This window comes from Rhinolophus ferrumequinum, chromosome 2 (genome assembly GCF_004115265.2).
Source record: "Rhinolophus ferrumequinum isolate MPI-CBG mRhiFer1 chromosome 2, mRhiFer1_v1.p, whole genome shotgun sequence".
Lineage (NCBI taxonomy): Eukaryota > Metazoa > Chordata > Mammalia > Chiroptera > Rhinolophidae > Rhinolophus > Rhinolophus ferrumequinum.
In genome coordinates this window covers 61,878,311-61,897,831 of record NC_046285.1, presented here as the reverse complement: position 1 = coordinate 61,897,831, position 19,521 = coordinate 61,878,311, and the positions used below count along the sequence as shown (strand labels likewise).

At 32.5% G+C, this 19,521-nt stretch overlaps 1 protein-coding gene across 4 annotated transcripts in view; it reads left to right on the top strand.

Moving 5' to 3' along the window:
• The window catches only part of ATP11B (ATPase phospholipid transporting 11B (putative)), a 101,025-nt gene that overhangs the window by 60,312 nt on the left and 21,192 nt on the right, over nucleotides 1-19,521 (top strand). For all 4 annotated transcript variants that reach the window (XM_033126677.1, XM_033126696.1, XM_033126670.1 and 1 more), the window contains 7 exons: nucleotides 783-885; nucleotides 3,835-3,980; nucleotides 5,183-5,242; nucleotides 6,831-6,958; nucleotides 7,984-8,122; nucleotides 17,009-17,074; nucleotides 18,089-18,192. In XM_033126677.1, coding sequence (XP_032982568.1) covers nucleotides 783-885; nucleotides 3,835-3,980; nucleotides 5,183-5,242; nucleotides 6,831-6,958; nucleotides 7,984-8,122; nucleotides 17,009-17,074; nucleotides 18,089-18,192 — 746 coding nt within the window. The remainder of the gene's footprint in view (nucleotides 1-782; nucleotides 886-3,834; nucleotides 3,981-5,182; nucleotides 5,243-6,830; nucleotides 6,959-7,983; nucleotides 8,123-17,008; nucleotides 17,075-18,088; nucleotides 18,193-19,521) is intronic.

Sequence of the window (19,521 nt, the reverse complement as noted above, 5' to 3'; positions counted from 1 at the left end):
AACTTGTGAGAAGAAGCTTTATACAGAAAATATTTAAATTTCAGCTATGATTCAAGTGAAAGCCTAAAAAATAATTTTTGTAACTCCTGATTTGTAATTTGAGGTCCGAGACTGTATTCTTCACGAATATCCTTTGAAATGCACATCTAAACACTGATTGTTTCACATATAGATCTAATAAATTAGACATTCAGTTTTTTTTGGCTTCATGGAATTGTATTACAATGTCTATATTACTATAATTCATATCCCCACTCTATGGAGACTAAAACTGGAGGCCAAACAGAGCTAATGCCTAGGTTCTTTATAAAAGTACATTCAGAATTCCAAAGAAACATTTTTTTGATGTTATTGGATTTAATCTTGATTGCCTTTAAACATTTTTAAATTTTATTACAGGAGAAAATAATTATCTTCTATATCAAATGAAAAGAATAATTTTTTGAAAGAAAAAGTTTTTCCTGACAAAGTTCAATTAAATGTAATTATTTTTTTACACAATCATTATTAAGCTTTCTACAAGCTTAAGCTATACTTAAAGATTCTTGCTTCCCATTATAAAATCCAAGATAATACAGTTTTGCAAGGTTGTTTCTGAAAGACATTCCTAACATCTTAGTGGAGACAGCCCTCAAAAACATGAACCCCAGGGCATATTATTGTCTAATATAAAATTAATTATTTTCTACTTCCTATAACAGAGTCATTTTAGACAAGTGACTTTATATAAATAAAAGAAATTTGAAATTTTAATCATAAATAACTAGTTGTATGTCTTTCAGGTAATAAGACTGATAAAAATCTCACCTGAGAAACCTATAACATTGGCTGTTGGCGATGGTGCTAATGATGTCAGCATGATACAAGAAGCACATGTTGGCATAGGTGATTGATTTTTTTCCTGAACTTTTAAAGTTGGTATAATTATTTGGGGATTTTGAATTTTCCTTTTGTAGACAAAGTGCAATATCAAATACATGAATGAAAACTAAATGCAACATGATATCATAGTATATCCCCATCAGAAGCCTATTATAACTTGCCCAATATTTTAATTCCAAATTTTCAAAGAAATTAATACCCATTAGTGAATTTTATCTTTGCCAGTTCTCTTTCATAATAAAGTAACTTTATTTTGGCATGCCATGTTACACCTTTTAAAGTACGTTTCACACTATTTTATCACTTTTGAACTCTAAACTTGTAATTTACATCATTGCCCTCGTGGTTTTAAATTCTTATTTTAGAATGTTCTTATTATTTATTTGTCAATCTAAAGATTCTGCAGTTCATTTTAAAGACAGTTTTAGAGACAGGAAATTACACCGAACTAATGGAAAACTTCAAATAATTTTATAATTCAATAACATTTATTCTAATTTATTTTCTATTTTTGCCTAGAATTTTTATTGGATTCAGAATACTAATATTTTATTATATTTAAATTACCAATCATTTCCTATTTAAACCATATTCTGACCTGTCTTCCTCAATAATTTTCTTATACAAATACAGAAGCAAAAGAGGACAGTATGGGTTTTTCATTAATGGATAAATTTTTAGAGTTAGAAAAAGAGTTAAGCTAGTCCCTGTTCTGGAATCGTCTCTGTAATGTCCTGTGATGAGTATTGACTGGATCTAATATTTCTAGTGTATGTCTCAAATCAACTCTTTCCTCTTTAGGATAATTAACTCTTCATTTTGAAAACTAAATTTTCTTTGTAGTTTGTATATTGTTGTTTCCCATAAATCTCCATAACAATTTGATGGTATGTTCCTATCCCATATATTAAAGCATAAAAAGCTCCAGTACTTATGACAATTTGATTCTATTGTGGTAACAGACAGACCAGTGAATAGAATAGACTCAAACATATGGAAATTTAGTATATAACAAAGGAGATGTTTCAAATAAGTAGGGCAACAAATTATTTGATAAAACTGATCAGTTACTTGGAAAAATTTGAAGTTGGATCCCTTTCCATTATTTATAGCAAAACAAATTCCAAATGAATTAAGGGCTTAAACAATTTTTAAAGACCATAAAAAGTAATAGAAGAGAAATTTAATGAATAATCCTATAATTTGAGGCTTGGAAGGGTTTTTTTAAGTACAAATCAAAGTAAGGCCTATAAAATAGAAAAAGATTAATATGTGTGGCAGAAGTAAATACTCCCCCAAAACAATTTTAAGGACAAAGTAGTAAAGAACATTTGCAAAATAGATGACAGAGTCTTAATATTCCTAATATGTGAGATCTTAACAAATTAAGGAGAATAAGAAAAATACTGTAGTAGAAATATGTGGAAGGATTTGAGCCATCAGTTGTCACAAAAAGAGAAATCTAAAATGAATACTAAATGCATGAAAAAGTATTGTCTCACTAGTAATCAAAAGAATGCAAGTATAAATTGCCTATCAGGTTGACAAAAATTACAATGATTGAGAAAACCTGGAATTGGTAAAGGTGTAGATTAACAAAGCTCTATACAATGTTAGTGAGAGTGTAAATTGGTACACGCTGCATTATTATGTATAACAAAATTTTAAATGTATGCCTGTTGACCTGGCAATCATGCATCCAGGACTTCTTTTAAGAAAATAAATGAATGTGTTGACAAATGTATATGTTATAAACATTGTCCATATATATTGAGTGACAAAAGCAGATTGCAAACAAATACCATGTTTCCCTGAAAATAAGACCTAGCTGGACAGTCAGCTCTAATGCATCTTTTGGAGCAAAAATTAATATAAAACCTGGTCTTATTTTACTATAGTATAAGACCAGATCTTACATAATATGATATGATATAATAAGATATCATATAATATAATATAACATAACATAATATAATATAATACAATATAATATCAGGTCTTATATTAATTTTTGCTCCAAAAGATGTAGTAGAGCCAATTATCCAGCTAGGTCTTATTTTCAGGGAAACAGAGTAATCCTGTTTGTATACATTTGTTTTTATATATATATATATATATATATATATATATATATATATATATATATATATATTAAACACACAGAAAATATGCAGAAGGAAAAATTCTAAAAGGATATAGACACAAAGTAGTGGTTTTTCTCTAGGTATTATGAATGTAGGTGATTGTCTTCACCTATACATTTTGGAACGTTTTGATCCTTTTATGACAAAAATAAAAAATTTTAATTTTGATAAACAATTTTTCAAAGCTGCTTCTAGACCGAAACAACAAACTTGGCAATAACCCTTTTGAAATCTAAAGGATTATAATAACAAAAAAAAGTACTGTACTCCATATGTATCATAAAATTATGTACTGATTTCAGATGATATTGTACACTTTTCTTTTAAAAAGCACATTTTGTTTGATTTATGCATGAAAGTTTTAAAACAGTCAATCATGCTCATTTTTTCTAGGTTCAGATTACTAATTTGGATATTTTCTATGTTAGAACTAGTGAAAGTAAAACTTTCACAGCATTCTCTCCATTAGAAATATATTAACTAGTACTTTGTACTTATTAGTGTAAAAATGGATGTTCTTATTAGATCTTGAACTTTCAATTTATTTTTATATTAATTGTATTTGATATTATGTTCTAATTCTTTGAAAATTGGTGTTACATGCCTCGTATATATTGTATAAATAGCTTTGTATTAATTACATATTTGATTTCAGTAGAACAACCTTTTGGGAATCTATCTGCTGCATGCTAGAATATAGTGACCCTAAGTCCAGGTTCAACTGCTATAAATGATTAACATATTTGCAGGTATATAATGAAAATTATACCTACCAATTATCAGTGAACTTGCCTTTTGTTTGTTACAGGAATCATGGGTAAAGAAGGAAGACAAGCTGCAAGAAACAGTGACTATGCAATAGCTAGATTTAAATTCCTCTCCAAATTGCTTTTTGTTCATGGTCATTTTTATTATATTAGAATAGCTACTCTTGTACAGTTTTTTTTTTATAAGGTGAGTTTCATGGAGATGGTTTATAATCAATTATTGACATAGTAATTTGAGGTTTCAATTTAAGGAATGCTATTACCATACAAATTATCCTTAAAAATTATTTCTATAAGTAAAAATAAGTTTATGGAATATACTTTGATTATTTTGTCACAAATCTAATGTGTACTGACAGAAAGCAAAGCCAAGGGTGCAGGTGGTAGAATTAATTGACTGGAAAGGGATATAAGAGAACTTTGCATGATAGAAAAGTTCTCTAATTTGATTGTGGTGGTGGTTACATGGGTATATAAATTTGTCAAAACATGTCAAACTTTACATTTAAAATTAGTATGTTTTATTCTATGCAAATTAAAACTGAATTAATTTGATTTCTTTTTTATGTTATTTTGTTCTGAACCAGTAATAAGTTTTAATTTAACTTCATTATGATGGTTTCAAGCAGAGGTTCCTAATCTTTTTTGTTCCGCAAATGACTGTTTGGTAGTTTAGTGAGATGTATAAACTACTCAATATAGGACTTTTAGATGCATAGAATAAAATACATAAGATTGCAAGGAAATTAATTATGTGAAGTACTGGTCTGTCTCTTGACCATTTGGGGGAAGGTGTGTTCTGTGGAACTCGAGCCCCTGAGTACCAAGACATTTAATACACCAGAGTGTCCTATATTGTATATATACCTATAATTAAGTAATAGCTGCAAGCCAATGAAAGAACACAGGTAGTTTACTTATTGCTAATAAATGATGATGGCAGTTTTTTTCTAGCTTATTATTACAGCTTTTGCTGGCACATAAGTGTATTGAAATGGAAAGATGTTTTGATAGTTCCATTTATTGTTTTAAATATTTTGGCATTTTAAAGCTATTACAGCCCTAAAGTTTAACCTTATTTATTGTACTATATATGAAAAGTATTGAATAATAGTTGGAAGGTATAAATTCAAAATTATGGTATTGCTCGGCAATTATAGGAGTCAGTGGTGTTTTAACTGACATTTGTAGTGCTACTTACAATACTTTTAGACATTTTTTAATAAAATGGGAATCCTGTTTTCTCATTTTATATGGACAAATTCTTATGGGCAGATTTGCCTTCCATACCAACTGTTATGGTGTTTCTAGATTCTTTAGTAGCCATTTTTAGAAATTTTCTTTTAGACTATTTTAATTTAATTATCTCCATTTAATTTTGTTTTTCAGAATGTGTGCTTTATCACACCCCAATTTTTATATCAGTTCTACTGTTTGTTTTCTCAACAAGTAAGTGAATAGAAGCTTTTGTTTTATCCTTTTATAATAAAGTATGTGCATTCAGTCTTTGATAGCTACTTGGAAGGACTTTTTCCATTTTTCCTAGTTCTGCTGATTACTAGATAAAACTTTCCTAATTAGTGTATTTAGTCAGTATAACATTCATAATACTTATTTACTCTAATTTTCAGTTTGGAGTGTTGATACCAAAATATATTTTATTTTGGATGTTTTATTTTAAAAAATAGTTATTTTAACTCTTAACAGCTTAAGAGAGAATTTTGGTAACTTTTTTCAATTTGTGTGTAATGTTTTCATAACATCCAAATCAAGCCAGGCCAGATAACTATTGGGGGATTACCTCATTTTTACATATTGAATTTACGTATTGAATTTTACGTATTGAATTTCTTTAGATTTGGAAGGAACCTTAGTGATTGAGTTCAGAGATGAGGTTTCATCTCAGAAACTAAATAATTAATAGAGACCACCAAGAGTGCTATATTGAAAAGGGTTTTGAAGCTAAAGGCTCAGAGGAAAACCCTATAATTGGTTAACAATAGCTGTAATGAGCGTATGGTGATGGGTCTTTTATTATATACATGTCACTATTTACCATTCTACTATGTCTTACTTCGTAGAAAAGGAAATTGAATTACACAGAGATTAAGTAACTTGCCCAGGATCACATAGCTAAGTTAATAACTAAACCATGCTTGGACCTACGGCTTTTGCCTACTTGAGCACCCTCTTCACGTATCACAGTATACATCTCTAATTGGTGAAGACATTTGTTTGAATTTGTTGAAATAACAAGAGCTTAATTATCTTAGGTTTTTTTCATGACTTTTTTTTGTCCTTAATCACTGTTCTCTCCTCTGTTTACAATCTCTAACTCTAAATTCCAAATATCTGCTTAGGCATTGATTGCCAATAACAGTGTTTGCTTATTTGAATAAAATAAAGAATGCTGTAAGAGCATATGACAAAGAGAACTAACCTAATTTTATTAGGTTTTCAGGGAGTTTACAGTGTAATTAGAGAGAAAGTATTATTAACGATGAAAACAATATGTGAAGCATAGGTAAAGTGCTAAGCAACTAGTACCAACAGAAGCACTTTTGACTGTTTAGAAAAAGCCTTCATCAAGGACTTGAGCCAGTGTTTAAAATTTAATGCATCAGGCCTTAAAGAAAGTATTGGACTTAGATGGGAAGACAAAGCCATGAAAGCAAAATTATATGTGTAACATATCGAGAGAATAGTAAGAAACCTAGAATGCATGTAAGAGAATTGTGTAAAATTACATCACAGTGACCAAATTATGGAGAATCTTGAAATGTAGATGCAATTCACTATAATTCCAGAATTACTTGATATAAAATATTCCAAGTCCCACAAAGAATAGAAATCTGTGAACATTATGTCTATGTTTATATAAGAAATTAGAATTATTAAAGTGAATTTTTGTATAAATTGAAAAAGCTACATAATTTTTATGCTTAATTTTGATATACTTCTTTGTTTTTATATGCATAAGTGTAATACTAATACATTGTTTAGAATCTCAAAATGTCTATCAATTTCTCTTTTCTAGACACTGTATGACAGCGTGTACCTGACTTTGTACAATATTTGTTTTACCTCCCTACCTATTCTGATATATAGCCTTCTAGAACAGCACGTAGACCCTCATGTATTACAGAGTAAGCCTACCCTCTATCGGTAAGTATTTGGCAGTACTAAATGTCTGTAACATTTCTGATTCCCAGTAGTATATTATATAGTTAACAATTTTTAAAAGTACTTTAAAAATAAGCAAATATATTAGGTAGTATATGAGTGATTAATACTTTACTAAAGAAAATGCTTTAGTTGTTGTATGGTTTATAATTGTTGAACAAAGTAATTTTTCCAGTGTTTTTAGGGATAAACACTTTCATCCTAGTAATACATTGAACAGTTGTGTAATTTGCACTTACACTTGTAAACCAGTAGTATTCTAGTTCATGTGTACAAAAGAAGTTATTCAGTAATTGGTTGTCTCTAGAATTCCTAAAAAATTAGTGCATGTCTTAGCATTGCCAAATTTATGAGTAGTAGTCAATGCACAATGTAGAGTTGAGGACATTAATTTCTGTCCCTGATCCCCTGGGTTATTTCTGCTGCCTTGGAACTGAGGAATCACAGATGTAGAACTATTCCTCAGGACCAGCTTATGATTTCCACATTACCGTGACCTCCACTCTTCTAGAGTTATTCAGTTATCCAGAAATGGCAGTAACTTACCTTGATTTCCCTAGGATATCTAGGACTGTGCTTGACCCTAGGTTGGCAAAGACTGTTCTTCTCATAATTAGCTATATTGATGGACACGAAGTCGATTGGGAGCCTCAGTACTGAACCTGACGCAAATGACTCCACTGAAAAGAAACAATCATGGCAGAGTGACTAAATGTTGAGAACAGATATAATACAGATAAATCAGCTTTTCACAATTAAACTCAAGTGTTAGGCCTGTGTCATATTTCTTTATAAAATGAGAAAATGTATTTGAATATAAGCTACTACACAGGTGTATGAAACTACAAGCAGTGGTTTATAAATTTGGGTTTATTCTTTCTACAGATTTTTTCAAACAATTTTAAAGATCCATCTTGTTTTCTAATTATCAAATTATAATAATTATTTACTAGGTAAATAATAAATATGAGTCTTAATGAGTTCCTTTTTTTTTTTTTAATTTACAGAGACATTAGTAAAAACCGTCAACTGAGCATTAAAACTTTTCTTTATTGGACCATCCTTGGTTTCAGTCATGCCTTTATTTTCTTTTTTGGATCCTATTTTCTAATGGGGAAAGATGTATCGCTGCTTGGAAATGGCCAGGTAAGATATATAATTTTTTTAAATGTTTGTTAATTTGATTTCATTTGGTTTTTGATAACTTTCTGTCATAAAAAATTCAATTTAAATTGTAAAAATGCAGATATTAAAATGCAATTATAAAAAGGTGTTAAACTTTTTTTGCTTAATATAATTTCATACAAATGAAAATTAAAACAAAAAAGGCAATACAGTGAAATCTTAATATGAAATTCAAGTTACTAGGCAATTTTGCTATTCAAAATGTATTATACAAGCGGATATGTTCATTTCCCTGCATGCAGTTCACTTCAGGGTTGTGTTTTAATAATAGCTCCTGTTTATTTAGTGCTTGCTATTGTGCTAAGTACTTTACATGCCCCATCTCCATTAATCCCCACAGTAATCCTGTTGAAGAGGTATTATGACCCACCTTTTTCAGATGAGAAATGAGGACGTAGTGTTTAGTTTTTTGCTTTTAATTGCATGAATTATTTTTTTGGTATGCTTAGGAAGTGCTACCATACTCTTCAGTGCACACTAGCAATTCTGAAGAAGTCTCTAGTTACTGTTTAGAATGGCCACTTTTCTGAAATGTGAAATGGGGAAAGAGTGCTACACAGTATGTTGTCCTAATTGGAGTGTCCTAATTGGAGTGCTCATGTTGAGAGATTCTTGGCAGAACTAGGCCTCTCTTTCTAGGCTTAGTTAGATGGGTTAGGAGGTGACAGCAAGTGGGCCTGTGGTGGACTGGAAATGCTTGTCACCTTTAGTTTCCCTTTTCCATTGGTAGTACTTTGTAGAATATATTTGGACACACAGAGATACAAGAATTGCAAGAAAGAGAATATTATGTTTTTATCTGTTCAACAAACATTTATTGAGGACCAGCCATTCCCATGAAATCCAGTACTGGCTACATGAGAGTAACTAACCGTCATGGAGCTTAGAGTCTTGTGAGGGATACGAAAAATAAGCAAGCAAAATAATAACAAAATGTGTAAGTGCAATGAAGAAAATGGGTTTCAATTGTAGAGAGGCTTGAATTATGCAAATCCCTTTAGGATGTAGAGTAGGAACACCTATTACTGCCATTTCACTTTTGAGGACATGTTTAGCCTGATTTGGACAAAAAAATGAATCTAGCTTGTGTAGTATAAAGGATACAGCACTTCCCAAATAATAACTGCCTTTTATTGAGATTTTTCTCTGGGCCAGGTGTATTACATATGTTAGCTTATTAAATTGTAATAACCTTGTGTGAGGAAAATATCACCTACTACTTTTGCTATTAGACAATTAACCTCATACAGGTTAAGAAACTCGCCTCAGGCCACACGTAAGTAAATTACAAGAGTAGAATTGAAACTCAGATCTGTTTGACTTCAAAGCCTGTGTGTTTAACCACTATTTAAACTCCTTTGAAAAAAGCGGTAGCCTGGTGTCCTTCTGCACAGTATTGCCACCCACCTGTGCAAAGGACCATCAAACGTGGCCATATGAGTGAGTATGCTCATTTCCACCTGAAATGTTGGGGTGAAAACTGGACAGAATGAACAGAGGAAAGGAGTTAAGAAGGAAGATGTCATTGGATGAAAAGGAAATTAAAGAGATCTTTTTTTGAGAGTTACTTTTTTTTTATTTTAAAAGTAATATATGCCCATTTTGATAAATTTAAAATATATAGAAAAAAATAAAAGAAAGCAAATCACCTGTTGTCCTTCTACCCACATGTAATTCTATCATTTTAACATATTTCCTTCCATCCTTTTTTATTTTTTGCTATTTTTCATTAACCTCATAATTTATATCTCCGTATTTCTCAATTATAATCTTATTACAATTATCCTCTTATAACCTAAGTGATTTCACGTTATTAAAAATGCTTCAAAAACATTTTTCACAGCTGCATAATATCACGTTACATGTCATAACTTATTTAAGTATTCCCTTAATTTGAGAACTTAACATTTGTTTTGAATTTTCAGTGGCTTTTTAAAATTAAATCTTGAGCATGCTTTATAGAAAAGATAAAATCTTAGTGAAGAGTACATTGTTGGCCTTGAGTATGACAGGTGTTTTTTTTTTTTCTCTTTACCATCTATTACTTATTGGTTTCTTTCTTTATTTTTTTTTCTTTTTAACTCAAATTGAAAATCATTAACTTCTTTCCCCTTTTAGCCTACCAGTTCTACCACTCAGATATATACTGCTAGAAATTAGTCCATCACTGCCTGCCACCAATACTAGGTAGAGGGGAAAAAAAAGGCACATTGGCATCAGTCAAATTGGATTTACATCCCGGCACCTGGCACTTTAGGGATTTGAGATGAGTTAGTTAGCCTGTCCAAGACATATGGAGAGAATTAGGGATAGTAGCTAGCATATAGAAGTACTTAATAAGTGTTGGCAGTATTCGTTGTTATTTTTATCATTAAGTCATTACATTGAAGACCCTGTCCTACCCAATCCCACCTGATCTACTTCTCCCAGAAACTCTCTCCTCTTTAACCTTTAACTGTGTAAGTGAAACTGTCCTTGCTGGCTCTCTGAGAACATGCTGTGCCCGATTCTAATGCCATTGCCATGTGTCCTCTCTAGAGTTCTCTTGCCTCCTTTTCCCCAAAATCTCTCTTACAACCATCTATTCTTCAGGGTTGAGCCCGCAGCCTGTCCTTTTGCTCCAGCTCTTATGTCTCCCTTGACTGAAAATCTTTTTGGATGTCTAGTCCATGACCCATTGTTCAGCGCTGGATGTGTTGAATGCTTCCTACTTTCCAATAATTGTTCTTGTATGTCCAAGAAATCTACAAATAATTCAGGGCCTGTCTAGGGAAGTACTAGGAAGAGGAGTGGCTGGAGGTAAAGATGAAGTCAGTGAAAACAAATGAACCTGAGAGAGGAGCAGGAGAAAAAACTGCAATAGATCCTCTGTTGTGAGTGTCCTTAGTTGCACTGTCGTGGCTACCTCAATGTCCTGAATCGATTCAAAACGTTTACCTTTCATGGTCATTTTGACTTTGGGGAAGACCCAGAAGTTGCACGGTGCCAGATCCAGTAAATAAGGTGGATGAGGACACACCGTAATGTTTGTATTTGACAGAAATTGCTGTACTAGAAGCAATGTGACATGGAGCCTTTCCGTTGTTATAAAAAACTACAGTGAAGGCTGCTGCCGAGTACCATCCAACGGAAAGGCAGGGATCTTCAATATGGGAAGCAGCACATCGAACCTTAGTTAACAGTGAGTGACAAGTTTCAGCTAGTTCGGTGCAGTCAGTCGGGTGTGACCTACGGTTGAGAGAAGGTGTATTTTAAAGTGTACTGTAAATCATCCTTCATCATGACAACACTACGTGTCACACATCGCTTCTGGTGTATGGCAATTTCTGTCAAATAAAAACATCACGGTGTGTCCTCATCCACCTTATTCACCAGATCTGGCACTGTGTGACTTCTGGCTCTTCCCCAAATTAAAAATGATTCAGGACATCAGGGCAGCCACAGCAGAGCAACAAAAGACATGAAAGAGCACTTCCAGAACTGTTTCAGAATGTGGCAAAATGATGGGATAAGGGTGTTCAAAGCGAGGGGGAGTATTTTGAGGGGGATTAATGGCAATGTGTCTTTTACTATAGTGAATTTATTTTATTTAAACATTTACTGTATTGTTTGATTACACCTTGAATATTAGAAGAGTAAAAACATTATAATGAAGGTAACAGAAAGGAGGGTATTGTACTCATAGTGAGAGTAGACAACTAGGATGATGTAGGGAGGAAAATATTTGGAGACCATTCTGCTTCCAAGTTGTTTTAGCCGGAGGCTTCAGAAGAACAAGAACAAAGAAAAAAAGATCCTTTGCTAACTCAGGAACTCAGACTCTAATATCTATTCCACTCATTCTGAGGTCTGATATGAAAATTACAAACTAGATAACTACTTTGTAAAGTGAGATTCTACCCAAATAAGGATTTTTAAAAATTTCTTTGTTCATTTTGTTTTTCTTTTACTGAAGTGTACAGAAACTCAAAGGAAAATGTCTACCATTAATGATTTTTTTTCACTTTGTGGAATTATACCAGATTTGAAAAACTGAAGTAATTAAAATTCAAAGAATAATAGGTTTGGGAGAAAAAGGGAAAAGCTATTAGAGTGTTTTAATTCCACTTAGACTTCTCCAATAGAGATGTTCGAATTGTTAGATTCTCGGTACCATTCTAAAATACATATTTACACTATCATACCACTTAAAAATTAAATGAGAAAGAAAGGATTAAGGAAGAAAAAGTAATTCTTCACTCCTTCATCAAGCTTTCTAGGTCTGGACCACTTGCCAGATTAGTTGGGGGGAAATAATTAGCAACACAAAGTAGACTGAGGAGGTGAAATTTCAGGTTGTAATTTTAAGAGAAAGAAAATTAAACCTTTTTGTAGTGCTACTACTATTTTTTTCTTGAAATTTTAATTTCTCCCCTTATTTCCTGTCCTTAATTAATTTCTCTTCACACTATACAAGTCATCAACTGTTGAATCCTAATCATCAAATGGTAGGATCTCTGTGTTAGGACTACAAGTATACTATTTTGTATCTGTATTCCAGAGAGAATACAGCATCCTTTATTTCAGTTCAAATAATTTAGCCACTATAATTACCAATTAGGTCATTCAAACACATGCAATTTAATTCCTATAAGTAGGTACAGATTTCTTTTAATAAAAGGTTATATGATTAAAATATCTTGAATTATCTCATTTATTATAGAGTTTTCCTATATGTTCCCTTTTTCATGAGACAAATATTAAATATATATTATTACTTTATTATATATTATATATCTTAATATATAATATATTGTTATATATTATATATTAATATATAATAACTAATAATATTCCAGGCAATTAAGAGAACATGAGATATAGTATACATTAGATGATAACAGAAAATATATACCTTACTTCTTATGGTATCATGCAACTATTTGTCAAATGTTTAAAATCTGTGATAAAGACAGTTTGTACTGTGAACTGAACAACTGATTAATTCTAGGGAAGGTAATTCTTTTATAGATCAGTATACAGTTAATTAAACCTGATACAGAAAAAGTTCTCATCTTTTGTTTATTCTTAAAACTCTTCTTATCTAACCTAGGACTTTACTCCTGCAATTATCCTCTCTTTTTCCTTCACCATCAATCTGTCATCCTCTGTTGGATCAAACAGATCATCATGCAAATATGCTCTAATATCTCCCATCTTCTAATAAAAAACACAGTTCCTTGACCCGTAAACTGCCCTGGTTACATTATTCTGTGTATCTTTAGAACAGAATTTGAAGAAGTTACCTTTTTTCATTGTTTCTATTTCCTGGCCTCCTCTTCTCCCTTGAACGTACCACTATGGGGCTTTCCACCCCCTTTCCCCCCCAGCACTCCCATCAAAACCATTTTCTTTATAGTCCCAGCCACCTCTCCATTGCTAAATTCAAGAGCATGTTTCAGTCCTTCAGAACTTGATCGTTGGGCACAATTTATGAAGCCTCCTACCTGCCACATTATCTTCTCTTAGCTTCTGTAACTTTGGTTTCCTTATCAACTGTTTTTTTCAGCCTTCTCTTCCCACCCTCAGAAGCAGGGTTTCTCGTCCTCTGCACTAATGGCATTTTGAACCAGATCATTCTGTTGTAGGGGTTCATCCTATGAATTCTAGAATGTTTAGCAGCATGCCTAGCTGCTCCCCACTAAATACCAGTAGCACACGCATGCATCCCCCAGTTATGACAACCAACAACATCTTTAGATGCAGCCAAATGTCCCCTGAAAGACAAAATCACCCACGTTTAAAATCACTCTAAATGGAGAAGTGGCCTAGGGCTCAGTGCTATGCCACCTTTTCTTCTTTATACGTATACAGGGTGAACTCGTCCTTCTTGTGGGTTAAATACTACTTAAGTGCTGAAAACTCCCAAATTTACATCTCTGCCAATCTGCTCAGATTCAAATAAGAAACTGCCTTCTCCAACAAATCCCCTAGGAATCTCAAACTTAATATAGCTTAACAGAACTTTTTTATGTCTTCTGCAAACCCATTTCCCTTCTAATTCTCCCAATATTAATAAATGGGTGTCACCTTTTACCCAACTGCTCAGGCAGAAGTCTAGGAATCATCTTTGATTTCACTTCTCCCACAACCCAAATGCAGTCACATTGGTTCTCATGTTGCACTTATCCTGAATGTTTGCACTTCTCTCCTTCTGCACAAATTTTAGATCACTACCATCTCCTTCTGGACCATAACCACTGCCTCCTTCCTGCTCCTGCTTTTCTGTTCCTCCCCTTCCGACTGTCTGTTCTCCACATAGCAGCCCACGTGATCTTTTAAAAGATGAAATACAATCTATCTAGTGACCCACTCAAAATCACCTAGTGGCTTCTTAGCACAATATAAGCCACACTGCTTTTCTTGTAACTTGAACAGACCAACTTGTTCCTGCCTTAGGACCTCTGCACTTGCTGTTTCTCTGCCTGGATGCTTTTCTCTTACGTGGTGATATGATTGACTCCCTTACTCATTCAGTGTTGCTGAAACATCACTGGCTGAAGTAGGCCTTTCTAGCGCACTCCTATAAAGTGCCATCTCCCTCACCTTGCATCACTTCCTGACCCCTTACTCTACATTTACTTCTCTTCATAGCGCTAATCTTTACCTGAAGGTATATATTTTTAGGTTTATTTGTCTGTCCCCGCTCTGTGTAAGCTCCATGAGGTCAGCAACTTGATCTTACCACTGCTTTATTCCCAAGGCCTGGAATGGTACTTAGCATGTAATAGGTGCTCATTTAGTGTTTGTTGAGTATACAAATGAATAATGAATGATTCTTTTTTAATTTGGAATACAAGTTGGGCTTTATTAAATAACTAGGTAACAAATTCTGTTAGAGTAAGTTGTCCAGAAAACATGCAGATAGTGATAGAAAGTGTTTGGAGTAGCTGTCTCTTCTGAGCAGGGACGGTGAGGTTTAGTAAAATCTAAACGGTGCATATTTTGGCAGGCCCTCTTTGAGGGGGAAAAAAACAACTATCAATACAAACTTAAGTATACATGAAAATAACTGTGAATGACATAAATAGGTCCCACTTAACCCAACTCATCTTCTCTTTAGCTGGATCCCCAAAATGCCCTCTGCCACTACTTCATCACCAGTTCAAGGGGAAGTCAGAATGGAAAGAAACAGCAGTCTTAACCAATTGATTGCAGGGGGCAAGAAAAGACCATGTAAATGTGTTTCTACAGCTCCCTCTAGAGGCTTGAATGCAAAAGGGAGCCCTGAATCCTCCTCTGCTTCTAAGATAGATGCCATGTTGTGAGACCCTGTCTGGGTCCAGTAAAACCAGATACTGGAGGATAGACATGCAGTTGTTATCACTTCTAGGCACAGGTTCCCTGGCTGCATTAAATATCTGTCCCCACAGCCCTGAAAGAGGAGACTGGCACTTCTCTCAGAGCCGAGTTAAGTGAGATATATAAACTACTCAGTACAGTGCTTTTAGATGCATAAAATAAAATATGTAAGATTACAAGGAAAGTAATTATGTGAAGTACTGGTCTGTCTCTTGACCATTTGGGGGAAGGTGTGTTCTGTGGAACTCGAGTCCCTGAGTACCAAGACATTTAATACACCAGAGTGTCCTATATTGTATATATACCTAAAATTAAGTAATAGCTGCAAGCCAATGAAAGAACACAGGTAGTTTACTTATTGCTAATAAATGATGATGGCATTTTTTTCTAGCTTATTATTACAGCTTTTGCTGGCACATAAGTGTATTGAAATGGAAAGATGTTTTGATAGTTAAGTGAAAGCCACTTATTTTCAATATTTACAGGTCATTTCTAGAGATGATAAAGGCAGGAAAATAAGGGGTTCGATATGACCTTTCCATTCTTTTCCCCTTGACAAACTCCCCAACTACCCTCAAATAAAGGAATATTAATTGATGTTTTATTGTTGATAACGTATTTACTACTTTTTATATACCAGGTACCTTTTTGCATACCCTAATTCTTACAAAAACATATAAAGTTTTCCCCCATTTTACAAATGAAAAATGTGAGATACAGAGGTTAAATGACAAGTAATTTGTCAAGTAAATGCTAATTGTTAGAAATCTGAAATAATAAAACAGCCTGTTGAGTAATTTTTTTTTAAGCCAATGGTGAAGACTGTGACTACTTTATAAATTAACATGAACTTCTGGTTGTGTTCTTATCTGTGGAACTTAAATTCTGACATTCTTTGGGGATTCTGCATTTGTAATAAACTGTGTGTTTGTCATAAAACCCAAGGGAATACTTTCTGACTGACATTACCTGCATTTTTACAAGGAACCCTTTGAGGAGTAATTCCATTGGCCATTATCTTTCCTTTCGGATATTGGTTTTGTGTATAATTTATTTTGTCCTGCTCTGCCTATGTTGTGTCCAGAAATACAGTGGCAAGTTATCAGCTGTAACTTTTGGTTGGAATGGTTTCAGAAAATAATTGTCATTGAACAGGGATTTTGGGGGGTTTTTTGTTTGTTTGTTTTTTACAGTTTTTACTATGTGACAGGAATAAAGCAGTTACTATATCATTCTAACTAGAAACGGTCTGTGTCACCAGTTCTAAACCCATCTTTGGGTTTCCAGTCTGATAATGTTACACAAAGGATCATTTTACATAATAATGCTTATGGTGTTTGTTTCATGCACCTTTAACTTTACTAATCTAGTCACAGACTTCAACTATAATTGGCCTAAATAATGCAAGTGATTTTTAGTAATTAAATAATTAAGTTACTTTTTGTCTTACATCTGATTTAGCATCATGGTAACATAATGTAATAATTGTTTATTCTTTTTGTTTAGATGTTTGGAAACTGGACATTTGGCACCTTGGTCTTCACAGTCATGGTTATTACAGTCACAGTAAAGGTATGGTAGCGAAATTACACACATGGACACATTTGGTGTCTGTATAATCCATACAATTCTTCATTTTTTTAGCCATCGGTATTTTTCTCTTTTCCTTTTTAGTCATGAATACTTTCACTGATTGCTATTTAGTCATTCATTTTCATTTTTGTTAAAAGTCTTTTAAATTCATTATGTTGGAAAGCCTCTGTTGATTTTTATAGTCAAATAAAGGTTAATCCTACAATACTCAACTCTGAAATTTTGCTTCTCTATATAATGCAAGACAAAACAATTGTTGTAGGCAATAGAGTTGAGAATAAAATAGTCATAAAATTTTCAATGCTGCTTCCTCATAGAAGAAAAATATTATAAACTTGAAATTGTTCAATTTCATACTAGGATCCTTGCATTAATTTTTATCTTCTCAGAGTCTTTACCATCAGAATCTTAGTCACTTATAATTACCGTATTTTGCTGTGTATAATGCACACCGACAGTTTTGGCCCAAACTTTCAGGGGGAAAAATCTTTCATTTTAATTTTTTAATTCAAATTTTATTTGTTTACATTTAGGTATTTATTTTTTGTATTACAAAGGAATTTTAGCATTTATTTTTTAACATATTGTGGTACAAGAAATTTTATGTACTGGTAACACATTTACAGTATTTACGCATCGTAGAAGGCCAAGAACTCTTTGTTGTTGCAAGTTCATTGTAAGTTCAACAAAATCAATTATCGTATTCCCAGGTATTATTTTGCATACGGATATTGTTATTGATTTCTAGAGTTACACTTTTAACTCATAAGCATAAATAAAAGAATTAAAAAAACATTTATATAGATATGGAATTAGTACTACCCATGTATAATGCGCACCCTTATTTTTCCCTCACAAATTTGGACAAAAAAGTACGCATTATACACGGCAAAATACAGTATTACATTTTGTTCGTGAGTTTTATCTGAGAGGTTAAAGTAAAGATTTACTATTTTACATTAAGGATTTTTTTTTTTTTAATTTTATTTTTAGATGGCTTTGGAAACTCATTTTTGGACCTGGATCAACCATCTTGTTACCTGGGGATCTATTATATTCTATTTTGTATTTTCTTTGTTTTATGGAGGGATTCTCTGGTGAGTGACTATATTGTATTTTAATTATATTGATTTAACTCTAATAAACATTTATTGTGATAGGTTATATTATGAACAAATAATTTTGAGATCCTATCCTGATAATAAATACACTTCTTTCAGTTGACCTTATATGGGGTAAAAAAGAAACTAACAATTACTGAATACTTACTACGTTCTAGGCGTTTTACCTAAGATGTTATTAGGTTGGTTGGTGCAAAAGTCATTGTAGTTTAAAAGGTTAAAAATAATTGCAAAAACCGCAATTATTTTTGCACCAATCTAATACATTGATTCATCACAATAATCTTATTATCCCCATTTTTTCTATTTGGAAACTCAGCCCCAAGATCACAAAGGTTAAAAAGAGCAAAGCTAGGATTTAAACTTCAATTGTTTTACTCCACAATTAATGTTCTTTTACACTAACCATATTACCGCTAAATTATTTATTAATGTACATAATAAAATAAGTCATTGAGCCATTAAATTTCCAGAATTGAGTTAACTTCTCTATCAACATTAAATAGTATGCTTCATCTTCATTGGTAAAATCTGACATTCAGCTACTCTGATAGATTAAAAATTAATGCCTCTCCTAGGATTCTTTCGTAAGTGATAGACAACTAAAGTCTCTCATTTGGAGAATTTATATTAACATTTGCCTGCTGTGTCTTTGATCCCTGTATTAGGAAAAAAAATTATAGAAGGTAGGCAAAAAGAAGTTGAATTAGCTAAATAGTTAACTTCCATTTAGGATCATAAAAGGATACTCTTATGAATATGTTTGGTGTGTAATGTTTGTTTTTAATGCTCTTTATTTTTTCATTTCATTCTGTATTTCCCCATATTCGTTTCTTGAAGTGATACACACCAAAACCCAAAAAGAGTATCTTGACTATACCTACTGCTATGTAGAACTAGTATTTGTGAATGCGTTTATTTTAAAATATATTTGTAAAGAAGAACTTCTAAGTAGATCTTTTCAACCTACGATTTGGGTAGTCAATCTTTTAGTTGCTTAGTAGAAAATATTTTGTTACATAGTTTTTCTTGTTTTTCTTGGTCTCTTAAGTCTGCATTCCTACATAATTTTGATATCCTACCACTAAGAGAGAGTTACCTAGTCAACTACTTGCCACTTTCCTAATAATAAAAACTATAGTTGTCATTGAAAGTAACTAAATTGAATTTTAGTTTTAACAATTAGTCTTATCTTGTTTTATTAGTTATTCAATTAATTAAATTATACTGATTGCAATTTTTGAACAGTATCCCAAACTTGTATTCCAAATTAAAATTGTAACCTTCAAGGATAGTGGTTTACAT